Source organism: Conger conger, chromosome 16 (assembly GCF_963514075.1).
Source record: "Conger conger chromosome 16, fConCon1.1, whole genome shotgun sequence".
In the NCBI taxonomy this organism is placed as follows: Eukaryota; Metazoa; Chordata; class Actinopteri; order Anguilliformes; family Congridae; genus Conger; species Conger conger.
The window spans coordinates 22,363,540-22,381,310 of NC_083775.1; the positions used below are offsets into that span (position 1 = coordinate 22,363,540).

At 46.7% G+C, this 17,771-nt stretch overlaps 1 protein-coding gene across 5 annotated transcripts in view; it reads left to right on the plus strand.

Annotated features, from left to right (window-relative positions):
- The window catches only part of rbfox1 (RNA binding fox-1 homolog 1), a 417,007-nt gene that overhangs the window by 272,485 nt on the left and 126,751 nt on the right, over window positions 1–17,771 (plus strand). Inside the window, exon 1 of one of the 5 annotated variants that reach the window (XM_061223561.1) lies at window positions 825–1,070. The exons of the other annotated variants lie outside the window; for them this stretch is intronic. Within the exon in view, the coding sequence (XP_061079545.1) occupies window positions 972–1,070 (99 nt within the window). The 5' untranslated portion in view covers window positions 825–971. Of the gene's footprint in view, window positions 1–824; window positions 1,071–17,771 lie in introns of those variants that run through there. 5 annotated transcript variants of the gene reach the window in all.

Here is a 17,771-nt window from a genome sequence, read left to right on the forward strand (position 1 = left end):
TCTGTCATCTGTGGAGTCAGGTTGAATGCGCGCATCGTGTCATCGTTTCAATGTAATCGATTACCATTCTTTTATCAGCCGAATAAAATAATCGAATCCTGTTTTGCGTGCGGTCTACCAAGTCTGTTTGTTTTTATTTATTGGTGTCTTTTCGGTTCTTTTCCGTAAAATCTGAAATTACGACGCTTTCGTTAATGAGCTTTACCAAAGCGGTTGTAAAGTGCAACTTTTATATCTCATTAAAATATAATAATAACGTACACGCTACTATCCGTGCCACCCCTGCTATCTCCCCCATGTTAGAAAAAGAGGCGTCGAAACGATTACATCAAAGGCGTAGTTCATTTTCAGCAGGGCAGTGACATTACGTTCCCTAAAAACCTCCACAGTGATTTATAATTGTCTCCCTTCTCCCTAACCCCTTCCCCCTCCCTCCTGTGGGGTTTCAGACACGCGCTGTAATTTCGGTCAATGAAACCGACTCTGTCCCTAGACGCAATTGACAAATGAGAAGCAGTGTAGCGTTAGTGGCAGTCGAGAGCATCCCGGCGAAGGAAAGAGTCTCTTTCTTCTACTGGTCAGCCGCTCTGTTCGCCTGAACGCCGAGCTGTCATCCAAGCTTCGGGCTCCTCCCCCCCCGACTCCGAGTTCCAGTGGAAGCCGACCGAGCCGGCAAAACTGATATTCTCTACAGTTCACTCAGACGCGCGTAATTACACGGACTCCCACACGCTCATTTTGTTTTCCTGCACACACGCATGTGGAGAAAAACACGCGCGCTCGCTCACGCACTCAAACAGTACATCGAACGCAGCCGCGCTTCAGAAGCACATTCGCCGTCAATCTGAGCCAGATAAACAACTTCCAACAACCAGTGAAAGTTGACTGACAAGTCAGGACAGGACAGGACCAGGCGCTCGTTGCATGCAAACATCCCTTCCTCCGCTTTGCGAAGACCCACAGAGAGCAGGATGCAGCATCCCCTCGCGGGTGCAACGTGTGTCGCTCTGCCGAACGTGGACATGTGCCCCCAGCTTTCCTGTGCCTTGACTTTCATGTACTTACAGCAGGTGAGTGCGTCGCTCTTTTACTGTATGTTTAGCTATCCGAGGAATTCTTAACCTTCACGAGGGCAATGTTTCCTGACGAAATTATGTTTGGATACGTTTATTAAATCGGACAGGTCGTGTGTCCTAGTGGTTTTCCTTTTATTGGATTGTGATTGTGTAATACGGAGGGCTTCTTCCAAGTTTGTTTTGCCCCGCGGGCTTGGCAGTGGATGTATCTGCCATGGCACGTGCTGCGTCCTGTGCGCACGGCCGCGGTTGTTGTTTTCATTGTAAACATTCTTTATATAACAAAAGCTGGCACCATGGGAGCTACATAGATAAATAATTAAGCGCATTGTTTTTGAAATACTGGACTTCACTATTGTACGAATTGACATACATTTTATGCATTGAAGTTTGCTCTTATTCTTAACCAACTTTTATTATCTCCGTTCTTGTCGAATTTGCTGTTTTAGACTACGTCAATGTGTTGTTTTTAATAAGGATGTTTGAGTGAATGTTGTGGAATCCAGCGTGTTCATGTTGCAACCAAAGATGCTGAATGAGGGAAACACTGATACGCGATGCCTCGGCATGCTCAGCATCTGTGTGTGTGTGTGTGTGTGTGTGTGTGTGTGTGTGTGTGCGTGAGAGAGGGAGAGTGCGCGTAAAATATCTTCGAATCAAATTCCCAGTTTCACTGTCACTGCATATACGTTTTCCCGTTCACATCTATATTACAGTACTTGTTGCATCACGTGGATACATTTCTTCGTTTCTTTATTCCACGTTTACCCCATTTCTTTAACTACACCCTTATAGAGCGTTCACTTGACAGTAATAATTAAAAAGGAACAAGTAGGAGATCAAACGCAACTTTACCGGCGCCCATGTTTTCCCTTTGACCGAACGTGAGACGTAGCAGGGATCTCATTCAACCGTTCAATCACTCCAGTGAACCATTAACCCTTTGCCAGGCCTTTAACCTTTAACGTGTATGGCAAAGATTGCATTGCATTTTAATTTGGCAAATTGATGTGCAAAGAAAGGAAATGCTTGCTCTTAAGTAATTATTACAGCTACAGATACCCCCTTGACATTTCGCAAGATATTTTCATTACAACAAATAGATAAGGTCACTAATAATTACATTACTAAAAGGTAAATATTTGTTACATAATGGCACAATTTAAAGATAGAAAGGGCTGCAAATACCTATTTTAGAATATGGCCCCTTTCTCCCTGTCAAACTGAGAATAAGTGTAAAATGCACAAAATCAACAAAAATCTAAACCTCTGTCTAACAGCTTCAGCATCTTTCATCTTACTTTGAATTTTGTTCATCTTTGAGCCAGTCAGATTTTTTTTCCCTCAGCATAATTAAGTCTGCGATGTGACATGGTTTTTGAAACGTTTGTAGGAATGTGTGCTGGGAGGATATGTGGTGCACTAGAAATCTGGGTCTTTGGTGCTATATTTAGTCAAGATGTTACACATTCTGCATTAATCTGACCACCTTTGGGAAATGCACAGAGACCAAGGTGCAGATGATGCTGACTGCAATGTGGTGTGTTTGCATACAGCACAAAGGCTGTCTGGCTTTTTATAACGGAGAACCAGGCCAGATCACGCTACACGATGGTTCATAGAAAAAAAAAAACAACAGCCCCTGAAATTACACAGGAACAAAATATAGGGAATTAATATAAACATTTTTACAAGAATATACTGCCTGTATGAAGGATAACCATTTGCAACCTCTCTCTTGTGTGGTAATATGAATCCTAAAGATAATGCTAATGCGAAGTAGGGCTTTCACGCTAACGTGGCTAATGGCTCGGCTGCTAAAAACACACGGCCCAGTTGAGCTCCGAATTGGCTCCGTTTTAAGTGCGTGTGAAATAAATTGCTTTTTCGTATTAATTAAAGCAATTGTGACCCTAATGACACCATAAAGTCGCTATCCTGTAGGTGCCCGAGTTTAAAAGCAACAGCATTAAAGCAGAAGCCCTTTGTAGTGTGCAGGATAACTTTAATCACCTCTGTCTTAATTAAACAAATGTTTGTTTCCATTGTGCATAATTAAACTCAGTAATAGTAACGCCCTTGGAATGCTGAAAACATAATAGAATCCCAGGCAGTATTTTACAAATGGCTTTAAAGGAGCATTAACCAATAATAAATAAAAATAAATCCTGGCCCTGACTTTCTTGGAAGAGATTTTAGACGCTGTATTGGATTGTTTTGGGTACGGGCCTGGGTCTGCCGTTGTTTGGAGGGTGGAGCGGTTTGTGTTTGTGTCCGAGGCTATGTGCTCCCCATGCCCTTTCTCCTCTGGCCCCATGCAGACGTTACCATCTGTTTACATTGCAGATCTGTCATGTAAAGGAAACTCTAACCTACGCTTGTAACAAATGTAATGTCGCAGGACTGTAACCTCACAACCCGTAAGTCCAAGAGCATGGAGGTTGGGGGCATGTCCGTGCTAGCCGTGATGAGCACATCCGTGCTAGCGGTGATGAACGCATCTGTGCTAGCGGTAATGAGCACATCCGTGCTAGCGGTGATGGACACATCCCTGCTTGCGGTGATGAACACATCCGTGCTAGCGGTGATGAACACATCCGTGCTAACGGTGATGAGCACATCGGTGCTAGCGGTGATGAACACATCCCTGCTAGCGGTGATGAACACATCCGTGCTAGCGGTGATGAACACATCCGTGCTAGCGGTGATGAACACATCCGTGCTAGCGGTGATGAACACATCCCTGCTAGCGGTGATGAACACATCCCTGCTAGCGGTGATGAACACATCCCTGCTAGCGGTGATGAACACATCCGTGCTAGCGGTGATGAACACATCCGTGCTAGCGGTGATGAACACATCCGTGCTAGCGGTGATGAGCACATCCGTTCTAGTGGCTCTTTGTGGTGAAGGAACCCGTGACCGGCGGTTACAGTGACCCGGTCTGGTCCCCGCTTGCCCCATGGTGGGATGTCACGCATGCCCAGAGACCAGGAGAGAGGGGGAGTGAGAGGGTGGTGGGGCCTCCTGAAATTTCACACACCAACACACTAAAAGCTCAATTGGACTCAAAAACAACAGTATTCTTTTGAAATATAAATATAATTTTCTGTTGACAGAATTAATTTAGTAAAGTGCTTGATTAATTTAATTATTAGTTGTTTTTTTTTTGTTGCTAAAAGGTTTTTGCCCTGCAGTCATGCTTTATGTGATTGATGCCCCTAGAAACTCCTGGATGAGGATCCACTGTCTGCTCTAAATGGTTGGGTTTTGCTTTTGAGGTTGAATGAGCTAATCCTGGTGTTCACTTTCAGGGACACTGAGACCATTTCGATATTGAATTATTAATAGTCTGTATTGCCCGTAGTATTGCCTACTGTACAGTTTTGATATTTTCATGTCAGCGGAGTGTTTATAACCTAGCAGCAACGTTGTGGTTTTGGGGGCTGGGCGTTGTTGTTCACTACGGCATTACTATTTTAATGCAATCTGCAATAACCTTGTGTGCTAGCTGGGTAATGAATGTTACCAACTGGGACCCTCCTGGAGTGCGGGAGTAGAGGGGACTGCAGGAGCTCAGGGGCTGGCAGTCTGGTTACAATGCACCACACAGGAGCTGGGAACCCAAACAGAGCCCGGTGTGGCTGACTGAAGGTGGCTCACACCTGGAGAATTGAATTATGGCCTAACAACGTTACCAGCTTTGAATGAAATGCTGAGACCTTAAAAGCATAATGTTATCATTGGAAATCTTTTTTTATTGAGGTGTTATTTTTACATTCAACCGTGTCTGTAAACAGGGAAAGTGTAACCATGTTAAGAATCACATATAGTCCTATTACATTAATTTATAAAAAAATAAAAAATAAAAAATAAAAAATAGTGAAGTGGGCCACAGTTGGCCCACGGGCTGCACATTCCGGATAAAGGCCTGTTCCCGTTGACCAATCGGAAAGCTCTGTCCGTGAGTGGCTAAGTGGCGGGGACGTAAGGGACTCAGGAGTAGCCGGTCTGGGTGGTGTAGAGGATCTGCGGGCGACGCGGGTTTAAAATGGCGTCGGCACTGCCGTAATGTCACCCTGACGCTGTGCTCACCAACACGTCACCGCCCCCGCCCTCCCTCTGTTTGGCCCGCGCTCGTTTGTGCTAACCACGCACTATTTTTCCTTTACCTGAACCGTGCGCGTGTGCACTGCGCAGTACCCTGTACCAGCATTGTGTCAGAGTACACGCTGTCCATAGCGCGCTGTCGCGGCTGAAGCTATGCGCCTTTGTGTGTGTTTTTCAATGTGTGTCGTTTGTTGTGTCGTGTGCGTGTGTGGTGTATTTGCGTGTGTGTGTGTGTGTGTGTGTGTTATTTGCAGGCACGTGTGTGTGTTTTTCAATGGTGTGTTGTTTGTTGTATTGTCTGTGTGTGTGTCAGTTGTATTTGCTTGTGTGTGTGTATGTGTGTGAGTGTGTTTGTTTTTGTGTATTTGCAGGCGTGTGTGTGCTTTTGAATGTATGTGCTGTTTGTTATGTCATGTGTGTTTTGTCACGTGTATTTGCTTGTGTGTGTGTGTATGTGTGTGTGTGTTTGTGTGTATTTGCAGGCGTGTGTGTGTTTTTGAATGTATGTGCTGTTTGTTATGTCGTGTGTGTTTGTCACGTGTATTTGCTTGTGTGTGTGTGTGTGTGTGTGTGTGTGAGTGTGTTTGTGTATATTTATATGTGTGTGTGCATGTGTTTGTGTGTGCGTAACAGTACATGCACATGTGCTAAATGTTCTTTTTCTGTGTGCGTTTTAAACCATTTGTTCAGCATAAAGGGAAATAACTGCACAGGATTGGCACAGGGCCTTCACCACGATGTGTCCAGATTCGCCGTTCGATTAATGCGATGTTTGCACTTGAACCGAAGTTAACATTGCAGAGTCCTGCCTGACGTCGGTGCATTTATCTCCATTGGCAATTGTAGTGATGGAAAAAAACCTGCATTTTATATTTATCCCTCCAATTTAATAGCAGACATTATGGAAGCCCATCTGTTGTAGCCTGAGAAAATAGTGCAATTATCAGCCCCATTTAAAATACCTTTTTCTTTTCTCATTCACAGTCAGCGTTTATTGGCATTGTATCATTTTAATCACGTCCGCAAAGAGATTAAATTATTTTTACTCAGGGATATGTTTTGAAATTTGCCTGTGACCATCTTTAAATGGTTTTTTGAGCATAATAATAATATTTTGCTGGTATTCCGTTATGCAAGTGATTTAAGTGGACATTTTTTTCATAGCTATTTCAGCGGATCTTGTTTAGGTGGGTATCAAAGTTATCACATTATATAACAAATATATAATTATTATTTTAAATTACAACTTCAAAGCTTCATTCATTTTAAATCAATACATAGTGGTGTGTGCTGATCATAATCACCCTTTTGATGTTTTCTGGAACAGACTAATGAGCAATAGCATATCACTTCAGGATCTTTACTTTTGGCACTTAATTATATATTATTTTACCATTTGAAGTTACCAATATTGTTTTATAAATGTGCTTCTGTGTTCAGCTTCCAACATTTCATAACACTATTTGAAAAGCGCTCTATACTCTGAATATAAGTGTTTTTCATAAGGGCTTTCGAGAAACATGACCCTGGCTGTTGTGATATAATCTGTGTTCTTAAAGGCTTGTTGTTTGGATATTAGCATTATGGCCCTTTGTAATGGCGTGGTGCAGGAGTGGGAGAGGTACAGAGGTGAGTATTTACACAGGGGTTGTACTCTTTTGTTTTGCTGTATTTGTATCCTCTTAATTGACCTCATGTTATTGTGTGATGACAAACAAGAGGCTTTTCATCGCGCCGGTCCTGTGCTAATTTACGAGAGGGGATTGGTGCTCGTGTGGCAGGTGATATATGTAAGGAAGAGGAGGAGGAGACAGCCTCTAAATATTGTGCCATCTGCGGAGCCTCCAGGGACCTGCTCTCTCTCTGCACGTGTGCGCGTGTGTGTGTGTGCGCGAGAGAGTGTGTGTGTGTGTGCGTCTGTGTGTAAGAGAGAGTGTGTGTGTGTGTGTGAGGGAGTTTGTGTGTGTGTGAGAGAGTGTGTGTGTGTGTGTGCATCTGTGGGTAAGAGAGAGAGTGTGTGTGTGTGTGAGAGAGAGAGTGTGTGTGTGCATGTGTCTGTCTGTGTGTATGTGTATGTGTATGTGTATGTGTGTGTGCGTGCATGCATGTGTGTGCCTGTGTGTGTTTGTGTGCATGTGTATGTGTGTGTGCGTGAGCCAGCGAGTGAGTGTGTGTGTGTGTGTGTGTGTGTGTGTTTGTGTGCATTCACACATGGGTGCATTCTTAAGTCCGTGTTTATGTGTGTGTGTTTCCTCTTGTGGCCGGGTGCTATACACTATGTGCCAGTTGAGTGGCCCTAAGTATGGAGTTTTTTCCTTCTGCTTCCCCATTTTTTAAAATCGAGTCTTGAAGCAATGCAGATTAACCACTCAACAAAAAACCTGTCCTTTTCCTCTCCTGTGGCTCTTCCGTGAACAAATGTATCTGAGTCTGTGCGTATCTCTGCATTATTTCCCCCCGTGTCTCTGGGTGGGTGTTTTAAAGCCCGTAAATGCAGGGGGCTGTGGAATAGGCAGGCAGGGATTTGGGAGAAGCTGCTCCTCCTTTCCCTCTGCAGGCTCATAAAGAGGGAGCATCTGCTCCTCCACGGACCCTGCCACGGAGCGAGGGATGGAGGGAGAGAGGGAGCGGGGGAAAAGAGGAAGAGTTAGAGGCTGAGAGAAGGAGGGGGGGAAATAGAAAGAGTTTGAAGATGAGAGAGGGAGGGAGAGAGGGAGAGGGGGAAAGAGAAAGAGTTGGAAGATGAGAGAAGGAGGGAGAGTGGGAAGAGAGAAAGTTGGAAGATGAGAGAAGAGGGAGAAAGTGAGAGACTGAGAAAAAGATGGAAAAAGAGAGATTGACTACACATAAACAGTCGACTACTATTTTAAAATGTTAATATGATATTGTGGTAACCCATTTTAAGATGATATTATGAACAGTTATTGAGAGAGAGTGAGAGTGAGAGTGAGAGAGAGAGACGCACACAAGCGCTCGCTGATTGCCGAGCCTTGTTTTTATCTGGAAGCCGGTGTGCTGTAACAGCCCGACCGCTGAAACACAAAGGGACATCGGTGTTTTGTTTGAGCGAAGTCTACTGCACCGTCTTAAAAACAACAGCCTTCAGATCCCTCAGACGGGAAAAACACCCAAGCAATTATCTAGTGAGCTGTGATATTCGCTGCCTGATCTGATATCTCTCTGTTTTCCCCCTCTCCTCTTACACGTGCAGAAATAAAACATTCGCTGAATCGCTGACTCCCCTTAAAAAAAATCTAAATCTTTCAGGTTGGAAAAGCACTGCCGCGGATGCGTAGATTAGGCTGAATTCAGACTTGGTGCGAGGGAAGCCATTGGGCGTTCAGGGGCAGCCTGCGTTTTATCTTTTATCGCTCATACGTGCTGACGGCATCCGCAGAACGCAGTGAACAGGGCTGGAGACTGTGTTTCCCAACGCTTATGAGGAGACCGCGGCCCTGTGAAACTGCTCAACTCACTGCGCGTGTCTGAATAACTCGTCCGCCGGTTTTGGGGCGGGGAGAGAAATGGATCCGCTCACCTTAAAAGCACCACATCAATGATCTATTAAGGAAAAGCAATCACCTTTTTTTTTGCTCTTAGGATCCAATTTTGGCTGAGACCCCCGCCACCCTTCCCCCCCCCCCCAGTCCCCTCCTCCCACACCCCATTTGCACAGAAAGAGAAGAAGAAGAAAAGGATTCTTAATTTCCCCAGGTTCCAAATAGATTGTTATGGCATCAGTGGTAGATTGGAGTGTTTAATTTGAGCTCTCCCAGGGAATCCCTGTCAATTCCCTCCGAACATCACTCATTTAGCGTATCACCGGCTGAGCCAATGACTTATTTTACACACACCCCCCCCCCCCGTCTGTCACAGCGGGAGCGCGGGATGTAATTAGAGAGAGGGAGAGAGAGAGGGAGTGTGAGAGAGAGAGGGGGAGGAGGGAGAGAGAGGGAGAGTGTGTGTGAGGAGGTGAAGGGGATGGAGAGAGGGAGAGGAAGATGGAGGACAGAGGTGGAGAGGGGCATGAAAGTGAGAGTGTGGGAGAGGGGGAGGGAGAGAGTGTGTGTTTGTGAGGAGGTGAAGGTGATGGAGAGAGGGAGAGGAGGAGAGGGGCATTAAAGTGAGAGTGTGAGAGGGGGAGATAAGAGTGATAGACAGATGGAGGACAGTGGTGGGGAGACCTGGCCCGTCTCTGTCTCGGTCTCTGAGGCCGTGCTGGAGGTCTCTCTGTGTTCTGACCCGCTCGGTCCCACCCGCCGGTCCGCCGCGGGATCCCAGCGCAAACGGACGTGCGTTTAAAAACCAGCTCCAGCCCCCGCCCACGCTGAAGCTCCACGCAATCATGCCAATGTATCAAATCAATTATCTTCCAGCAGGATGAGATTGCCAGTTGACCTTTGAGGTGACAGGCCCTCACCAGCTATGTTATTCCTGACTCCCTGTGACCCTTTCCCAGGGCCCCGTGGTTTCAGTAGTTCAGCCGAATTCAGCAGTTAACGCAGAATACAATCATTTATGCCGCAGTATGGCAAATCTTAAAAGTGTGAGCGTTTTTCGCTGAAACGCTCTTAATTTGAAAGGACACGCTGCATGAAGCTGCCCGTTATGTCCTGAAACACGAAACCTCATGACGCAGCCCGCAGACGCGTGCTAAGCATCCTCAACTGGTGAAAATCCTGTCATCCGCCTCGTTCTAGCTGAGTCAAGCTATAGCCACGCGTCAAAGCGACCGCTTGCTGTGACCGTTGCAAATCCCTCTAAAAAAGCTTAACACTGCGAGTCCTGCGGTATCAAAGACAATGGCAAGCCAATTAATTTTAATGAAGTTATTATTGGTGCATTGTGGTCATGCAATTGTTTTTAAAGCTCAGGCAGAGCTTTCTCTAACTCTAATTATGAACCAAGATCTTATACTGAAAAGATACACCTCTGCAAATACGAGCTCTGTTCTGCAGATTTCCAGTTTTAGTTTCGCATCTTGGTTGTCAGTGGGGTTTTTCTCTGAGAATTGGCCTTCGGAAAGGGCTTTCGTTTCAAAATAAAAGTTTAATACGACTGACTGAATAAAGAGAACATGGCAAGGAAAAATAAAACGCTAATTTCTCTCTGGAGTCAGGAAATCCAGTAAAGTAGAGGCATATTCGAGAAGAACTCAAACATTTTCATGTTTTTCCCCTCTCTTACGCTTCGCCTGTCTCTTCTCCGCCCGTCACTCTCTGTTTCAGTACATTTGATTCCTGTCCAAATTGAGCTTTACTGGCATGAAAATAAACAAATTGCGTTGCCAGGGAATTTGGTTTAGTAGACATGAGAATACGGACAGCAACGGTGTTTCTTTCGCGGTTCCACAGGTTACGGCAGGATTACACATTTATGAAACAATTTAATAATTATTCACCCAACAGAATAGATTTGATTTTGTTTGGAAGTAGCTTGAATTGAGAGATATGCATATTTAGAAGTTTAGAAGTGATTTTTTTTAAGATGCATTCATCCTCTAGCTCTAAAATTAAAAATTTAAATAGGCTTTACTGCCATGGAAATATAACAAAAAAACCATGCCAGTAAAGCCTATTGAAACCAAAAAAAAAACACAGCAGTGAAACCAAGAATAGTGTACTGTCAATACAAAATGTGTAGCTGTCTTACTTCCCCGCTCTCTCTCTTTCAATCCCATTTTTCATTCCCTCTATCTTTGTATCCCTCTGTTCCTCTCTGTTCCTCCCTCCCTTTGTGTCGGTCTTCTCTCCATCTCGCCCTCCTAAAAGACTGACTTGTTTTAATCAGGCTGAACAGGTGAGTGATGTAGACAGCCAAATTCTTTCTGCTCTTGGCTCGTGCAGGAAATGCGAGTCTGCCTGGCGGGTCGGGGGGGGGGGGTTGAAGGATTGTTGATTTTATTAGGACACACCTCTCTGCAGTCCTCAGGAACACAAAAAAATAGAAAGCGCTGAAACGCACACATTCAGTGAGTTAGCCTCCCCCGTCGGGCCGAATGAATATTTTATGGCTAACTGACAGCAGAAGAACTGAGCTGGGGAGATACGATACACACTTATTTATTGTGCTTAGCCCGTGCTCTTATATTGCTTACATTTACATTATCGCCGGCTCATAAGGCTGCGTGTTTACTGGTCTGCTCGGGCCAAACAGCAGTGCACTGTTTGGAACCAGAACCCAGAACCTTCTGGTTGCGAGCCCAGTTGCCTAGCAGCTGCTCAACCTTACCCTGCGCACTGTCTTCCTGTCAAACGAACTGATGTTGTTTTTGTTTGGCTGTTTTTTTTTTTTTTTTGTTGGTGGAAGCCACAGTACTGTCTGAACAGCAAAGGCAGTCGGATGCTTCTTTTAAGAAGCGGTAACCAAAGTAGGATCCTTCTTTTATGGTGCGTTAAAGAAAGTAGGATGCCTCTTTTATGGTGCGTTAACAAAACGGCTAAATGAATGATCAGAGCAAGAAAACAAAGAGAAATCGGGCGGGCAGAGTGAGTGGGCGGGCGCCAGGCCTTGGCTGTGTTGTCGGCTTGAGTTTACTCTGATTGGCTGTCCCAGTGGTGAGGTCATAATGTGGCTGCCTAGCGCGGTTAATGCCACCTCGGTGCCGGAGAGAAGGGTTTAAACCATCTGACAATCACAATGGCTTTGGTTTGCCGTCGAGCCATTCTTGTAGGAAATGCGACAAGGCTAGGATGTATTCTGAGGGTTTCTGTGCCGTTTGCTTGGTAACCCAAGTGGTAAAGCAAGAAGCCTGATTGGCTGAACCTGCTTAAGGCCAGGGTGTCAAGCTCAGTTTATCTATCTGAATCACAGTAGAGACATTATCCCTTTGAATCTTAGATTTTTATATAGATTTTTCTGGAATGTTTTTTTCTGAACTGCTTTCAATTATCACTTGTGACTGTTACATCACCATTATGTTCAGTTCTATTCACATATTTATCTCTCTCCGAGAATGGTTCAAGAAGTCTGCTGCAGGTTTCCTTGCAACTGTAGTGAACCCCAGTAAATATATACAGGATTTCTTGCGAAGAGAATTTTAAATGGAGGTGTTCTAGTTATGGCTTCGGGGCAGGCGGGGTGATGTCGGGGGGGGGGGGGGGTATTCACTTTCTGACTATCTAACTCTCAGTACCCCACCCCTACCTCACTAAAGTTCCACAGCAACCCAGCCCGGGATTACAGTTCCCTTCATTCATCACCTTACTGAACCACTGCACAGAGCACGTCTGTATGCTAGTGCACTGCTCAGCCCTTCCCTGCTAACTCCTGGTATAACTTCTAGGTTGCCTGGCAACGCCTTAGCATGTTGCGAGCATTCGTCAAGCTAAGCGCTCATAGCCTCGCATGTCAGGCTCCTCTATAAACCCAGTGAAAGAGCTGTCACTCAGAATGATAAACCCGCCTACTTGTAGGGATGTCACAAACGCGAGCAATAAGCAATCGGCTCACCTCACTGATGGCGGCCCTGAGTTGAACAAAGATATTTGATCCATCAAACGTTTCCGTGTTCGTACCTTTGAGAAGATGATCAGTGTTATAGCTGGCTGTCCCTGGCGTGCCTGTCTCTGCCACAGTAAATACGATTTGCAGATGGTGAGCGGAGAGCGTCTCGAGATCTCGTGAGACCTAACCCCTGGGTTCTGTGTTACGTAACATTTGTAGCCATTCCTTCACAGACGTGAGGCGGAGGAATCACGTCTTGTCACCATCCGCCACTGCAAATTATATTAACACGCAATTCAGAAATTAGATTATATTTAATTATAGTGCATGTGCGGCTTTTGAATTATTTGAATAGCTGTATGTGATGTTATGTGGCTGTGAATGTTTGCAAACGCTATGAATTTTAAGAAATATTAATGAATCATTATTGAAATTGCTCTGCAGTCATTTGTGCGTTTTGAAAAACCAGTTTTTATAAATGAGCTTTTAACACATTTTACGCTTTAATCCTTTCTGTTTTGTCCTTTGATTTTATGTGGAGGCACCTTGAGCTGTTTACAAAAGGTGCAATGTAAATGGTTATTGTTGTTGTTATTCCAAAGAAAGTTCACATTTTCTTTCAGCGATTTTCCTTTTTTGTTTTTATTGTATAAATGTGAAAAAGCCGGACAGACAGGGAGTGTGAGATTGAAGGAGGGAGGGTTCTGATGAAGGACAGAGCTGAAGGAGTGACGAGAGGAAAGAGGACAGAGAGAGGGAGGGAGAGAGGGAGAGAGACGTGGGAGAGAGAGGGAGAGAGAGCTGTCGGAGGCGTGAGGTTCGGTGAAAGGTGGGGTGCTGGGCCCGTCATTCATACCCCCCCCCTCCGCCCGCCCGCCGCGTTAATAACCGCGTCTCCACCGTGTTTGTCCGTCTGCACCGTTAATAACCGCGTCTCCACCGTGTCTGTCCGTCTGCACTGTTAATAACCGTGTCTCCACCGTGTCTGTCCATCTGCACCGTTAATAATGGCGTCTCCACTGTGTCTGTCCATCTGTACCGTTAATAACCGCTTCTCCACCGTGTCTGTCCATCTGCCCTGTTGATAACATGTCTCAGCTACGGACCTCTCCACAGTGTCAGTCCATCCGCCCCGTTAATAACCGTGTCTCAGCTACAGACCACTCCACCGTGTCAGTCCATCCGCCCCGTTAATAACCGTGTCTCAGCTACAGATCTCTCCACAGCGTCAGTGCATCTGCAACGTTAATAACCGCATCCCAGCTACAGACCTCTCAATCATTTGTCCATCTGTACCGTTAATAACCGCGTCTCCACCGTATCTGTCCGTCTGCACTGTTAATAACCGCGTCTCCACCGTGTCTGTCCATCTGCCCTGTTAATAACCATGTCTCAGCTACAGACCTCTCCACAGTTTCAGTCCATCCGCCCTGTTAATAACCATGTCTCGGCTACAGACCTCTCCACCGTGTCAGTCCATCCGCCCCATTAATAACCGCGTCCCAGCTACAGACCTCTCCATTGCCGTCGAGTGTAGTGCCGCGTAGTCCACCGGCATTAATCATAATTGGGAATGGAGGAACACATTAGCGTGCTCCGTACAGTGTTTTTCTTGTAATGCGTAATTAATAACGTACCGCACTGCACTCCGTGGTGTCTGGCCCCAGTATTTTTGGATAGGGATGCGCTCTGCGCTAGCTGGCGTGTGCTAACAGCGCAGAAGGCTGAGCTGAGCCGTGTCACCGTCACCGTTCGGGCTACTGAAGAATAAGGAAAAAAAAACGGGATTAAATATTTACAGACCGATATTAAAATCATTTGTCAGGCCGCAGGTTAAGCGAGGACACGCTCTGCCATGTATAAATGGCTCCTTTTCCGGCATTTCCCGACTTAAAACGCGTTCCACGTTCCGTGTTCAGCGGTTGAAGCGGGAATTCCGAACGGGAGCGTGTTTTCCCAATATGTCGCTCGGCTCGTCACTCAACTGCCGTTCGGAAAGACGGAAATCTCCCATTAAAGATTCCCTCTTTATTGCAGACGATTGCACGACTGGCTTTGGCATTCAGTCACTGTTTCCCGCCCGTATGTGAAGGTGGGATTCAGGGTTTGGACTGCAGGCTGGACGCCCCCTCAGCTCCCAGCTCAGTGTCTCAGACTCAGGGGGAATGTTTCGAATTTTTGATGTACTGTAGGAATCATTATTCCTACATGTAATAGGTTGAGGCCCTTTACTCAAACGCATGTAGGAGTTTTATTTATCGGAAGGTGTTCTGAGGACAGCATTAGATGTGATTGGTTCTATGAAAGTGAGGAGGTGGTATCATTTTCAGTTGGAAGCACGAGTCTGATCTCCCATTAAGACCGACAGTATAGTGTGTTCGGTCAACAACACATTTTACCCTTTTGTTTGACAAAATATATCACTGAAATGAAAAGTAATGAACGAAATTACAGAACAAGATAAATTAAGATTTCCCCAAACCTTTCCCCAAACCCCCTGGACTCAGCTGAAAAATGGTATGTGTTATATCATTTATTTTAAAAGCGAGAGAAACCTAGAGAAAAGGAAAGGAACTGGTAAGCCTGGTCTCCCGCATCAGAGACCATCACGCTGAACCTGCTGGAGGCCACAGCTGCCATTTCAGCACACTCCACCTCCTCTTTCTTTTGATTGGGCGCCTGAGAGAACCAATCCCGTCTAATGCTGCCCTCAGAACACATTGCAGTAACTATAACTCCTGTGTGCAACGCATGAATGTGTAGGGTTACATTCACACTTTTGTTCCGTCTCACTAAAGGCAACTTTATCTTTAATATTTCAAAAAATGTTAAGGAATGTTAAGAAACTGAAAAACTAAATGCAACATTTTTTTACTGCCATTCTCATGATAAACATTAAAATTTGTGGAAGTAACTTTGTTAGCCGTTACAAAGCGCACAGCGGTCCGTTTAAATAGAGTACTCAGCCAGCCGGAAACCGGAAAGCAGCAGAAATTAGCGATCACAATAACGCAAAAAGTCAAGGGGACACGCATGTGGCAAAAACAGAACAACAAAGTGAAAAGCCCTGAACAAAGTGTCTCCGCTCTGCAGTTCTGCTGTAAAGCCATGCAGGCTGTAGAGAGGACAGGTATTGTTGTTGCTGTTTGTGCGGCTCTATTGCCTAGGTATTAGTCACAGAATTAGCAGCAAAGGTAATCTCCCTCCCCTCGTAAAGTCTATTGTGCGGGGCTAATTTTGTGCGGTTTTTTGGACGGGGTACACGGCGGAGCGTCGATTATCAGCGGAGCCTGGCTGCTCCCTGTCCTTTCGCTGGCTTTGTGGACGGGGAGAGAGCGCAGGAGGGGTTGTGTAAGGGGCGAGCGTCTCTGTCAGGAGAGAGCAGCCAAGCGCCGCGTCCTCCCGACAAAAGCCTGCCGCTCGCCGGTCCCCGACAGAGCCACTCCGCCGAGGGGGGGAAACAAAAGGCTTTTTCTGCGGAGGCAGTCCTGCTAGGGGAAGGAAACACAATCGGATCAACCCCCCCCACCCCCCCCCCCCACACTCCTCCCCCAAAATAAAACCCAAAAAAAGAAATGTGTGTTTTTTTGGGTTTTTTTAAAGAGATTTCTCTCACTGACCTAATTATGGAGCTGTAAAATGTCTGCATTGTGCGGAAACGGGATCGCAGAGGCGTCGCGGAAACCCGCGCGCGAGTCTGGAGCCTCATTATGTCTCCCAGCATTATTTCTGCTTCTTTTTAATTCCGCCTTTCAAGCCCGTTTCGATGGAGAGCTGAGCGCGGGAATGCGCTGTGCGTTCCGTGCGAGGGTTCGCCGCGGTTCTTTTCTGGCGCTTTTTCACGGGAAGGCGGACTTTTGGTGCTCCGTGGAACTGTTGGCCGCACTGAAGGTTCTACCACCGGGTCGCCGGGCGGCGCTTCCGCAAGGAGGGTGGTGAGGGGGGACGCCAGAACACACCCACGCTCGCCCTGCAGTCCCACACAGTCCTGGAGTGTTCTGGCCCTGCGTGTGTGTGTGTGTGTGTGTGTGTGTGACAGTATGTGTGTGTGTATGCGCTGAGTGTGTGTGTGTGTGTGTGTGTGTGTGTGTGTGTACATGTGCACGCTGTGTGTGTGTGTGTGTATGTGTGTGTGCATGCGTGTGTGTGTGGGCTGTGTATGTGTGTGTGTCTGTGCGCTGTGTGTGTGGGCTGTGTGTGTGTGCATGTGCGTGTGCGTGTGCACGCTGTGTGTGCGTGTGTGTGTGCGTGTGCATGCTGTGTGTGTGTGTATGTGTGTGAGAGTGTGTGTGTGTGTGTGCACGCTGTGTTTGTGTGTGCGCTGAGTGCGTGTGTGTGTGTGCATGCACGCTGTGAGTGCGTGTGTGTGTGTGCATGCACGCTGTGAGTGTGAAAGTTTGAGGAGTTATTCTGGGCGGCGCGGCGGCGTTATGTAACCGCGGGTCGTACGGAGGCACAGGAAGCGTGACTGCGTGTGGAGCATTACTCACCATCCCGCCGCACGCACCGGCCAATGAGCCCAGCCGCGCTGTGGGCGGGGCCGCGGCGTGGGCGTGCTCCAGCGGGCCGTCCCGCTCGGACAGGTGTGGGGTGGACCGTCCCGGGGGGAGGGGGGGGCAGGCCGGGTAATCCGCTCAGGCCTGGGGGCGGTCGGGGTTTAGGAGCGTGAGGCATTGTGCCTGTGCTGAATGAGCCATTGTACCTGAGCTCAGGCACAGGGGAGCGTGAGAGAGCCCAGGGTAGGCCTGCCATTATCTCCTGCTCTTAAACAAACACACACACCAGTGCACACACACTCTCTGTCTCATACACACACACACACACACACTCACACACACACCAGTGCACACACACTCTCTGTCTCATACACACACACACACACACACTCACACACACACCAGTGCACACACACTCTCTGTCTCATACACACACACACACACACACACACACACTCACACACACACCAGTGCACGCACACTCTCTGTCTCATACACACACACACTCTCTCACACACACACACACACCAGTGCATGCACACTCTCTGTCTCATACACACACACACTCTCTCTCACACACACACACTCTCTCTCACACACACACACACACACACCAGTGCATGCACACTCTCTGTCTCATACA